The sequence below is a fragment of the Chionomys nivalis genome, chromosome 10, assembly GCF_950005125.1.
Source record: "Chionomys nivalis chromosome 10, mChiNiv1.1, whole genome shotgun sequence".
NCBI lineage: Eukaryota > Metazoa > Chordata > Mammalia > Rodentia > Cricetidae > Chionomys > Chionomys nivalis.
The window spans coordinates 10765946-10779254 of record NC_080095.1 but is presented as its reverse complement, the minus strand read 5'-3'; the positions used below and the strand labels follow the sequence as shown (position 1 = coordinate 10779254).

Sequence of the window (13309 nt, the reverse complement as noted above, 5' to 3'; positions counted from 1 at the left end):
GTGTGTAAAACACGAAAAGTTGTATGTCATTCTATCTATAACAAGAAGCAGATTGTTATAGGACTTGTGAGAAAAGCTATTTGTTATAGTATTTGAACAAATAGGAATTTTATTAGACTATGACAGTAAAGAGACACCTCTAGAGCATTTTTTTATATGTGTTTGGAGAGAAAAACACAGATTCTAATATTGAAATATATTCTCCTGCAGCACAGTCTAGAATTATAAGTCCTATAATTATTAAGCAACCACATACTGCTCTTGGGAGACCCTGTTGTTCTCCAACACCCCCTGCTGGTGGTGAGTATCTCCATTTGGAGGTTTTTGTCCAAGCTCACAGTGGAGTTTTCTCACTGTGTCCTTGGCACAGAAATACATGGCTGTGTCCTCAGTTTTCAGAATGTTCAGTTTTAAGAAAACTTGGCTCTTGGAGGTGTCTCTGGTGATAGTAATTCGGGACTGAAGAGCTGAATTATAATCTGTGCCTCCACCACTCCATATTGCTCCCATCCACTCCAGACCCTTTCCTGGAGGCTGGCGGACCCAGTGTACATGATAGCTGGTTAATGAGAATCCAGAGACAGTGCAGGTGAGAGACAGACTCTGTGATGGCTGCACTAGGCCAGGTCCTGACTCTTTCAGCTGTATTTGGGACAGGGCACCTAGAGACAAGCAACATCACCATCAGTCAGTAACCCATAGAAGAAAAACCTGCATACCTTTCCTGAAACCCTGAAGCACTTACAACTTGGAAATGTCACCAGGCAGAGGAGCAGCACCAGTACAGCCATGTTGTGTTGGAGGCTCTCGTCAGAAGGAGATGGGGCCTCTCAGCTTGGCCTTGGATTTCATTCTGAGCTTGAGGACTGCTTTGCATTGGGGGAGGTTCCAGAGAGCATAAAAGGAAACACAGGCAATGTTTTCAATTTCTCCTCCAGGAAACTGAGATTTGCTTTGTGCTTCTTAGAGGTACTGAATATTGAACCTCAGGAACATTGCCTTGATACTGTCAGGATTTCCAATTCCAGAGAAACAGGAAATATTAAGAGTCATACTGTACAAGCCTTAGATGCAAAACATGAAAAGTGTTTACATTAACTAGGTCTACATGCATTTTGTGAAGGCAGAGAAGGATACCAGATTCTCAATGGATTTATGTATTTTGTATCTTTCTATCTTCCAGTAGAGAATTTAAATGGTATTGGTATATTGGTGATCAAAAATCCTGTTTATGGAACTACTTAAAATTCTTTCTATTGGTGTCTGTGGAGTTGTCTCATTCTTATAAATATTCAGGAAATAACTTGTGAGGAAGCAGCTCACACACATTTCATACATGTGATTTCATATGTTTATCTGTAAGGAAATTTGTGGGACTGATTTGGATCCCGTCTTATTAGGCTCAGATTTCATGTTCTCACTTCAGAACATCCTACCTGTACGCTAGATTTCATTCCTCTTAATTTATGTCAGTCTATGCATGTACTTTTATATCTTTCTCTGTCACTCTCCTCAGCTGGTATTTAATCACAGGTTCCTAAATACAATTGTTGCTTTGGTAAGTTATGGGGAGCTCAGCTACTCATAACACTTCATAAAAATCAACAGCATGTAGCCAGGTTTGAGGGTTATGGTCACTGAGGTAATAACAAGACAGAGAACTTTAAGTAATGACAAGAAGTGGACTGGAAGTCAGATATGGACATGGGGAACCCTGTGACTTGAATGATAGTCAAGGCATAGATAACAAGAGTTTCTAGTGTCTTTTCCTGTGTCTTATTAATGCAAATCAACAGGGAAGTGAACTGCAGAGCTAGAACCAACCTGTTCAGTCAAGACTCAGGAAATGTCTGTCTAACTTAGCATAGAGACATCACAATTTGTCTGCATTATCTCTTTATGCATAGTCTTTTCACTTTTTACTGTGAGTTTCAGTGGTAGAAACTGCTCTTCACTTTAATGAGACAGCCATCCTGTGAAAGCCCTGAACATCATATACAGTATGAGTTCAATGTTCTCTGTGTTTTTTAATGTTTCAGGGTTATAAAAAGATTTTTTTCAGACATAATGCTTAGTATGTTTCATCTTGGGGTGTTTGATATTTTCATTGTGTTTACAATAATCTGGAAAGGAATATCTTAGAAATAAATGCACATTTCTTATACTATATTGGGGAAGTAAGTATAAATTCACTTATTCAAATATTTTTTGTCCTTCGTTACTTCAGAGATATTGTCTAAGTTAGGTTTCTATTTCTGTGAAAAGACCCCATGACTCCAATTGTTATAAGGAAACCGTATAATTTAGGGGACTTTCCTGCAGCTCCAGGAGTTCAGACCATTCTCATCATGGCACGAAGAATGGCAGTGTGAGAAAATCATGGTGCTGGAGGAACAGCCGAAAGTCCAACAACAGCAATGAACAAGAACTCAGCTGACAGACTGGGAAGCACCCTGAGCATAGAAAACCTCAAAGCCTACCCTCCACAGTGACACATTTCCTCCAACCAGGCTGTGCCCACTTCAGCAATGCCACATATCTGAAAAGTGTTACTCTTTTTGATATTATGTGGGGCAATTTCATTCAAACTCCCACAGAGAGTTAGTGCCCATATTCCATACTCTCTTACTCCTTGGGTTTCTCTTGTTCCACGAGACTCTCAAGAAGGAAGTCACTGGGAAAACAGCATTTGCAAAGGGAATTCATTCATGGTAAAGTCACACATTATTCATTATTATCTTATATTTGAGAGGTGTATCCTTATTCTTAAGGGTTGATTCAGTCATTTGTTTAATTATGTAAAGTGGATAGATGGATACTCACTTAATGGGCCATGTAGAATTAACAGTACCAGCCTGTCTATTTGTGTGGTGGTCATAATCTTTTTACATGATTAAAAACTAGGGTCATCATGGAAAAAGGAACCTTATTTGGAAAAAATACCTACATTATATTTGTATGCAGGCAAAAATATGATGTCATTGACTTGATTAATAACTGATGTAAGGGGGCTCAGACAGATATAGACATTTTTTTCCATGGGCAGGTGGTTTTTGTGCATTATATAAGGAAGCAGGATGTACAACCATCGAGAGCAAGTCTATGGATTGAGATTATTTGTGATCTCTGATTCAGTTCCCACTTTTTGGTTTCTTAGGTCTTGATTTCACATCCTAATTTTCCTCCATGGTGTTCTGTAATATTTAACATTACACAAACCCTTTCCTTTCCATGTTGCTGACCACATCCATAGGTAGCAGACTGGGTCAGTTTAAAATTTTTCTTTTTTTTTTTTATTTATTAAAGATTTCTGCCTTCTCCCTGCCACCACCTCCCATTTCCCTCCCCCTCCCCCATCAAGTCCCCCTCCCTCATCATCCCTAAGCGTAATCCTGGTTCCCTGTCCTGTGGGAAGTCCAAGGACCACCCACCTCCATCCAGGTCTAGTAAGGTGAGCATCCAAACTGCCTAGGCTCCCACAAAGCCAGTACGAGCAGTAGGATCAAAAACCCATTGCCATTGTTCTTGAGTTCTCAGTAGTCCTCATTGTCCATTATGTTCAGCAAGTCCGGTTTTATCCCATGCTTTTTCAGACCCAGGCCAGCTGGCCTTGGTGAGTTCCTGATAGAACATCCCCATTGTCTCAGTGTGTGGGTGCACCCCTCGCGGTCCTGAGTTCCTTGCTCGTGCTCTGTCTCCTGCTCATGATTTGGACCTTGAGATTTCAGTCCGGTGCTCCAATGTGAGAGAATGGGGGTGGGGATGGTGACAGTGTGCACAACTGCAACCATAGTCACAGATACAGTTACACTTTTAGGTAGAGCCACACTCTGCAACATACACTCACACAGAATCACACTTATAAGCCGGGCGCCGGGCGGTGGTGGCGTATGCCTTTAATCCCAGCACTCGGGAGGCAGAGGCAGGCGGATCTCTGTGAGTTCAAGGCCAGCCTGGTCTACAAGGGAGTTCCAGGACAGGCTCCAAAGCTACAGAGAAACCCTGTCTCGAAAAAAAAAAAAAAAAAAAAAAAAAAAACTTACAGATTATCACCTGGGACTCTGACCATTGAAAATTTAAGTAAAAGGCCTGAGTCTCAGTACTTTATCCTGAAGAAATACCTGTATCAGGAAAGAACCACAAGCTGAAATAATCTAACCCCCACCCAAGGGCAGACCATTCAAAGGTAATGCCTGACTTTCCAACCACTGTAGATAGGACCACCTGCCAGAGCACCTCACCATGACACCCCTAGACAAATGTCAACCAACCAAGGGTCCTAAACCTCAGAAGCCCATCACCCCCACCTCTATTGCTATAAAAACCGTATTCTAATTGAACTCAAGGCTTTCTGGATATTTCAATGCCTTGGACATAAGGAGAAAAGAGTTTGCAAACTTGATTAAAATAAAGGCGTGGTCTCCTTTGTTGGCTTTTGTGGGGACCCTGAGGATTTGGGCATAACAATTACACATTCAAACACACACGCACAGACACAGATACATACACATGCATTCACACACACACACACACACACACACACACCACCCACACCACCACATCCACACGTAGAAATAATTATTCATAAGCAGAGGAGCTGAATTTCTTTCTTCCTGTCTTTTTCACAGGGCCACTCTGGTTGGCTTGGTCTCTGATACTGAACCATGTCACTGTCTCCCAACCATCTCATACAGAGTTCTTTAAACTTTGAAATAATTTTTTTCATATAATAAATTCTGATCATTATTCTCTTCCCTCGTGTCTTTCCATGTCTTTCCTCTTTCACAACTTGCTCAACTTCATAAGAAACATAGTTTTACAGCAAATTTTGGGACCAGACTCATGATATTCATTTCATATTGACAACAAATGGATTGAAAATTCAAAATTGACAATATTTTTTCATTTAAAAATTTTTATATGAAATATATGTTTGTTCTATAGTTTATAACATTTTTATTAATGTTGACAATAAATAGTGCTACAATTCAGGCCTGAGGAGATGGCTCAGTAGTAAGGTGCCTGCCTCACAGAATGAGTGTTTCAGTTTGATTTTCAGCACTTAACTCTGAAGCTGGTGGTGATGATTTATCCTTATATTCTCAGAACTGGTGAGGTCATGAAAGGAGCTTCTCTGGATCTTGCCATCCAACCATTCCATCTGACCCTCTTGAACTTCAGGTTTAGTGTGAGACCCTCAAAAATAAGGTAGATGTGAACTGAGGAATACACTCAGAATCAACTTGTGACCTCTACACCCACGTGCAAACATACACTGTGATAATTAGTGTTTCCATTCATTCAAACATTTCCCTTTCCATGTGTTGAGCTCTTAGTTTATAGTTATTTAGAAGCAAGTTATGGAAGCTGCAGACCTAGGTACAGCTGATTGCTGTGGGAAGCAAGAGCAGAGCTCCTCTCACTCACTGTATACTTATTCCCACTCCAAAACTTTCATCTGCCCTTCCTACTCTAGGAACTATCATTCCTTTTCCAGTCATAAGATTGCTGGTTTTAAGTGTATTAATGTAAGAAATGATACCTTTCTGTATATAATTCTGATATTTTTCTTCTTAGTTTGAACTTGGTTCTTAAACTTAATACCTTGTAGATGGAATGCAAATAGTATAACTCAGAGCTAGCCAAGCACTCCCATTATTTAAAATATTATATTTTCATCAGAAAATAGTGTTTTAATTATAACATTCAAAACAAAACCAGCAATTGCAAGTTCTACTGGATAACCAGCACTTATGACTGCATATAACACAGCAGAATAAAAGTATAGGATCAATATTTTGATCATCAATGTCCAGAATGTAGAGTAGGAAGAACAAATGAAACCAAATAAATAAAATGAGGCTGGGGAAATAAACTTCCTTCCCAGCTTGGGACTCCCATCCACAATCTAGAGTACATTAAATAATGAAATCATCATGTACTGCAAAGATTCATAGAACATGTAGGAATCTCCCTATTTTTATTCAACACCACATACTTGAATGAAATGGTAAAAAATAAGAATGTACTGTGCACATGAAAACACATTGTCTACAACACACTGAACTGAGGAAGGCAGGGGCCACTGAGTTGTGTTCTCACTCATTGATGATCTGATTGTCACTTTGGATCTTAGGCAGAAAGTGGATCTGGGTTGTGTTTGGAGCCTTTGTAATGGGAAGGGAGACCCTGACTGTGAAGCCAATCCCTCAAGTCTCCCAGGGCACCTGACACCTTATCTTGGCCCTGTGGTCAGAGAATGCTGTGGTAACCGCTGTAGTGCAAAATATTAACATAGTAGGAGAAAAGATGCCTCTCTTAAGCAAACCCATAAGCTCCCAGAAATAGACACAGACAGAGAGATATATAGCAACAGAGACAAACCTAAACAAAGACATATCTACTAGAGCAAACAAATATATTTATGGCAACATGTTATTTGAATGTCATTCATTTTACTTAAAATATCATGTTCATTCACAATATAGCCTGACAATATAGATACATCCCAGTACCCTCTCTCTCCTGCATCCACTTGGATGACCCTGTGTTCCCTGAGCTATGTATTCTCCTGTGCACTGAAATCACATAGAAGTGATCGAAATGAGTTGTTCTTGAGAAGAAAGAGTCAATACTTTTCATGAGAAAAGGTGTCCTAACTTTTAACAGGGAGTAGTGATGATTCAAACACAGTATTTATTAATCAAAATGAGGAATTAATACTTGAAATGTTTCTTTTTGAATCAAAACAGCATTTATACTACAAAAGAATTCTTCCATCAAACTACCGACCCTAGATGAGTAATTTTTTAATAAATACACTTTTGTTGTTTTTTTGAAGACAGGGTTTCTCTAGTTGTATTGGAACTGACTCCGCAAACCAGACTGACCTCGAAATCAAATGATCAGCTTGTCTCTGATTCCTGAGTGCAAGAATTAAAGACATGCGCCACCATCACCAGACAAATACATTATTTTGAGTTATGAATACATGATTCTGTGTGGATGGTATAGTAATAATGGAGAAAAAAAGAGGTCACAGGGTCCTCTGAACTTACCAGTGGTTATGAACTGCCCTGAGTTTTGGGTTTACAATCTCCAGTTTCTTTAGTTTCTTTCAGATCTGATGCTGATCACAACAGAATCAGTCCTACCTTTTATGACAGGTGATAGTTTTCATTTTGTTCAAGTCTGAATACACCCTAAATTTATAAAGCAACTTAAATGGGGCAATGGAAATAGTTCTGCAGTTCAGGGGTTCTTGCTGAAGCAGAATCTTCAACTAGGATCTTAATTAAGAGCTCAATCAAGTCTTCATCAACAAGTTTTCCCATTCCTGGGATGTGGAGACAGCATAATCACTGGAACTCACTAAAACTTGTCTAACCATTTGTGATATCCAGGCCATGGTGCAGGAAGTCCTTCTCTCTATGTGTTGCTTTTATTTAATAAATAAGATTATTTTGGCCAATGGCTTAACAGAATATAGCCAGACTGGAAGAGATACATATGTAGCAACAGTAGGCATGTAGTGATACTCCATGTAGCAACAGTGATACTCCATGTAGCTGCCAGAAAAGAAAGATGTGAGCCAACAGCCAGAATCTTGCCAGTAGGGCATGAACATCATGGTAAAATATAAAGTAAAAAGAAATAGGTTAACCAAGGATATAAGAGCTAACTATCAACATACTTAAGTGTTTGTCCAAGCAGTTATTTAAATAATATAGTTTCTATGTGATTATTTTGGGAGTCTGGGAGACTAGGAAATGAACAATCTCTGGCAACAAGGCTATGTGATACAGCTTGTCTTTAAAATAAGGTGCATATTGATAGAAGAATGAACACATATCAAATGTACAGAAATACACACATACATGGGGGCATGTTTAGAAGGAGAGAGAGAAATGAAAAACAGTATATCAAATACATACATATATAAATATAATTTTATAAATATATTTTATAATTTTATAAAATAAAAAATGAATAAAATAAATACAGAAACTGAAAAACAGAAATTTAAATAAACATTTGGACACTTCAAGGATTGCTACATACCAAACCTGTAGAGAGAATCCTGAGTGTGATTTGGAGAAGCAGCACAGACACAGAGGTGTCTGGCCTTTTGGCCTCTCCCAACAGGCTCTCCTGTGACCCAGAGCTCTGTGTGCTCTTAGCGCCCCCTGCTGGTTCTTAGGTAACTGCAGGGAGGTTTGCATTTGAGCTCACAGTAGTATTCACTAACTGTGCACTTTGCACAGTAATACATGGTTGTGTCCTCAGACCTCAGACTATTTCCAGGTACAGAGTGTTTTTGTCCCTGTCTATGGAGATGGTGTATCAGATCTTCATGGCATAAGCATAGTAGTTGTTGAACTACTACCACCCTTAATGCATGAAAACCACTCCAGCCCCTTCCCACATGCTGGGCAGACCCAGTTCATGTTATAGTTACTGAAGGTGCATCCACGGAGTCTCAGGAATTTTTTAGGTTCCTGAGATTCCCCAAGACTCCACCAACTGAACCTCTTACTAGACACCTTAAAGCACAGAGAAATCTGATCATAAAACTGACTAAAATCCATTTTTTCCATCTTCATGCACACACATGACACACCATCTCATCTCTACAAATTACCTTTGAAAATAATGACAAGAAAAAGAGAAATAAGTCTCAAGTCCATGGTAAGTGGCCTGTTCTTAGTGCTAATCACCCAACACATATTCTAGGTTCTAAAAATGATCAAAACACGCAGTGTTCCTTACTGGATGGTGATTAGGGAGAGGACAAGAGTACAATTAGTATAGCTAGGTCATTAAATGGGTTACCTTAGCCATCTCAGGACAACAGATATACTGAAAGCAGGACATTGGGGATAATTGAAATGTAGCAAACCAGAAGATGTGCAGGGTAAAGGATGGCTGAGTTTGGGGAAGAACATGGGCCAGGAGAAAATTAAAATTTACCATTTATACTTCCTTGACATACAGGCAACATGAAAACTATAGAGACTCTTAACAGAGGGGGCCTGTGACACAAGAGTAGGGTATTGACAAGTGGGACATTTGAGTGTTCCTTATTAAAGATGATCACAGAGTAAAAGTTGTAAGATCATTCACTGTATTGTTCTGCAGGCTTAGTGAGCAAAGTAGAGGGCCCTTGATAGTCTGTGCTTGCAATTTTGGGATGCCTCAATAACGAGGGACCAAAAGGAGAAATACAAGATACTGGTTGGACAGTGAATGGGGATTTGGGAATTCCCTATTGCTAAGAGTGCTTAGGAGGTTTAGGTGTATTGATGGGTGAAATAATTGTAGGATCTCTGGAGGGGGGAAACTTTTATGTTTCATGAATTTGTAAAAAGCACATTTACTTAAAGTTTTTTGATTATCTGGTGGGTTTAAAGATAGTAGGAAGCAAAGATATTTCATAATGTAGATTCCACACCCTTGAAGACTTAGGTGTTTGACCAGGAAGACTGAAGACAAACAATCTTTGAGATTAGAAAATTATAAAAAATATAAAATCCATTATAAAATTTCAGTGAGCATCTTTCTAAGGATGTAATGACCAGGAAAACTCATCCAGAAAGCATAAACATTTCAGTACATGAGCTTCAAAGTGGCTAAAAATGTTGTATGATATAATATTGATGGGAACCTCGGGAGTGAAATGAATGTTTTACAAGTGTTCACTCACAAGGCAACTCTTGTAATGTACATCAAGATATACATTAGTGAGCAGAAATGGTAGTATGCTGAAAATATCTCAGTAAATTTCTTTTTAAAATTCTGACTAATGTAACTTCACTTCCTGTCATGCTACCTCCTGCGGAGTCTGCATAGTCACTCATGTAAGATGTGGCACCATCTTCAAGAAAGTGTACAGACAGAGAAGGTGTGCGTGTGCTGTTTTTCCTGCATTGGAGTTCTTGAACTTTTGGCATTACCTACTTATGTTCTAAGGAATACAGTCTGATTTTTTCTGGAAGGAAAGATATGTTTATGTTTCTAGAGTCTATTGATGAACCATTGCCTTATACAGGAGTATATAATGCTAATGGAAGACAATGGGTTAACATTCAAGAGAAAAAAGTTTCCACGTTTAATGTGGTGCCTAGTAAATAAAGAACAAAATGCCAGCTTAATTAAGGAATTGAGACAGAATCAGGAAAGATGGGGTAAGCATAAGAAGAGAGAGATAAATGCCCGTAATGTCTTGAGATTGGTTTGAAGAAGGTTTGAAAAGGAGTTAGAAACATGGAGGAGAAGAAACGAAGTTCTTATGCTTATATAGCAGAAATATAAAAAGACAGTAGACTATTTGACTATTAACCCCGACTCCTTACCCTTAGCTCAAAATGCAATGAATTCATAACCTAGATAAAGATTTATATCAAAACAAATATCATGCCATGTCTAGCATTACCAATCGCAGACTCATACCAGGGACATCTGTCTGATAAAAATCTATTCTCGTGTATCTAATATAATGATTCTAAGAATAATCTGTATCACATGAAAAAACAATACATGTTGCTACACATTGTTTTTCTGTACAAAGGATGAGCCTCAGGCCTAGTAAATGCATTCAGATGCAATTCCTTTGAGTCTTGTGTGTATCATTCATTGACTCCTTACCCACATGAGACCCTATTCCATTGATCCTAGTGCCCTGGCTGAGCCGGTTTATTGCAAGTACCCACTTTCATTCAAGGAAAAGTTCCATGCTAATGACTCATAGTGTAAGGACTGTGGGAATGTGAGAGGTTCATTGAGGGGGTTTTATTGGACTATATGGGGCTCAGGCTTTCAGACAGAGAATCCAGATGGAGAGATAGTGTAACTGTGATATCAGTAAATAAACATGGAAGTGGATAAAAAACTATTCCAAATGAAAATCCCACTCCATTTCCACACAACTCATCTATTGCTCGTCACATGGCCTTTGTTTCTTATTCTCTGAAGATCCTACACATTATTAACCAATGTCTAGCAGAACCATGTTCCCATTGAAAGGTGTAGTGGCATTTCATTTGTACTTTAATAACTATGCCTTACCTGAGAATCAGAGGAGTTAAACAAATACAATGGCCAGCCTTACAAACCAGTCAGCAACGACACACACCTTTAACCCCAGTAGTCACACTAGCTTGCCTTATAATCCAGGCAGTAGTGGTACAAATCCTTACTCCCAGAACTAGAGAGGATTATAAAAAGGGAGGAGACAGCTCTCAGAATCTCTCTCATTCTCAGATTCCTCGAGACAGGATCATCATTTTGGACTAAGGTAGAGGTAAGAGTCAGTGGCTGGCTGTTTTGCTTTTCTGAACTTCAGGTATAACACCTTTTTCTGTCTCTGAAGATGGCAGGCAGAACATGGTTTGTTCATGAGGACATCACCTCTAAACTCTGGGTTCCCAGAGCTATCTGTTAACCTCCTGACTCTAAACATAGAGAAGTGAGAGAAAGGAGTTTTTCTTGGAAAGAAAAGTTAAAGTGTTCTCTTGGATAACAGAAATCTTGTTATAACCTTTAAAGGGGAGTACTGATGTTTCAAACTCAGTACTTTTTATTAAAAATGATAAATATGTTTTGGAATATTACCATTTGAATCAAGGTCTCATGTAAACTACACAAGAACTAGACCATTGGGCCAAATCACAGCATTTAATGAGTTTTTTTTAATTTTTATTTTTACTTAAAAATTTCCACCTCCTCCCTTCCTCCCATTTCCCTCCCTCACCCCCGGCCCCCCTCCCCCTCCGTCTCCAGTTCAAAGAGCAGTCGGGGTTCCCTGCCCTCTAAGAAGTTCAAGGTCCTCCCCCACTCCGTCCAGGTCTAGGAAGGTGAGCATCCAAACAGACTAGGCTCCCACAAAGCCTGTACATACAGTAGGATCAAAACTCAGTACCATTGTCCTTGGCTTCTCAGTCAGCCCTCCTTGTTGAACACATTCAGAGAGTCCGGTTTGATCACATGCTCCATCAGTCCCAGTCCAGCTGGCTTTGGTGAGCTCCCGTTAGATCAGCCCACAGTCTCAGTGGGTGGGCGCACCCCTCACAGTTCCTGACTTCCTTGCTCATGTCCTTCCTCCTTCTGCTGTTCATTTGGACCTTGGGAACTCAGTCCAATGCTCCAATGTGGGTCTCTGTCTCTAGCTTCATCCATCGCACTGTTTTAATTAGGGGTATATGTTTGTGTGGGTAGTGTAGTTCTCATGAAGATAAACAGATACCACCGGGTCCACTAGACTCACATGTGGCTCTGAGCTGCCTTTATCTTCTGGGGTTTACAATCTTCTTTTGCTTCTTCCTAAACTGATGCTGGTCACTAAACAGGATCATTTTCTCTGTATAATGATTGGCATTTTGCTCAGGTAAAAGCACATCCTACATTTAAAAACCAACTATAATGGGGCTGTAAAAATCAAGATTTTGCCACACAAGAAAGCCTCAGTACGTTCTAAACACAGAACACAGAATCTATAACTATAAACAGAAATGGGTGTGGCAGTCAATCAGGTGTACCATATAGGGAATGTGGAGAATGAACAATCACTGGAACTCAGTGGACAACTGGACTATCTAGTCATTAAGAACTAGGCCCAGTGACAGGACTTGTCTCACAATAAATGGCACAGATTGTTAGAAAAATTCATCAGATGTCAACACCCCACCAACCCCCCACAAACGTACATGGAAAAGAGTGAGAGAGAAAGATTGAGAGAGAGAAAGAGGGAGAGGGAGAGGGAGAGAGATAATGACACATAGACAGAGATAGGTAGACAGACAGAGATAAAGGAAAACAAGGAGAAACACTATAATAAATAAACACACACAACACAACTGAAAACAAAAATTTGAATATTCATTTGGACATTCAAACGTTACTACAAACTATACCTGTAGAGAAAATCCCTAAAGTGTGGTATAAAGAGGCAGTGAAGACACAGAGAAGTCCAGGCTTCCATGCTTCTCTGAGCAGGCTCTTTTGTGACCTAGATCTCTAAATGCTCTCAGCGCTCCCTGCTGGTTCTGTGTTCCCCACAAAAGGTGTTTTTGTTTGAGCTCACAGTAGCATTCACTCACTGTGTATCTTGCACAGTAATACATGACTGTGTCCTCAGACTTCAGATTGTTCACTTCCAGGTACAGAGTGTTCTTGGCGTTGTCTTTGGAGATTGTGAACCGACCCTTCACAGAGTCCGCATAGGAGGTGCTACCATCTGGATTAATATATGCGACCCACTTCAGCTCCTTCCCTGGAGCCTGGCGAACCCAGTTCACCCAGTAGCTACTGAAGG

The 13309-nt window shown here is 39.7% G+C and overlaps 1 gene segment (V, D, J or C); it reads right to left on the bottom strand.

Annotated features, from left to right (window-relative positions):
- Positions 1 to 240: 240 nt before the first annotated feature.
- On the bottom strand, positions 241 to 791 carry LOC130882820 (Ig heavy chain V region PJ14-like). The segment is given in 2 exon segments: positions 241 to 662; positions 746 to 791. Coding segments are annotated over 2 exon segments (468 nt in total).
- Between the last annotated feature and the right edge of the window lie 12518 nt (positions 792 to 13309).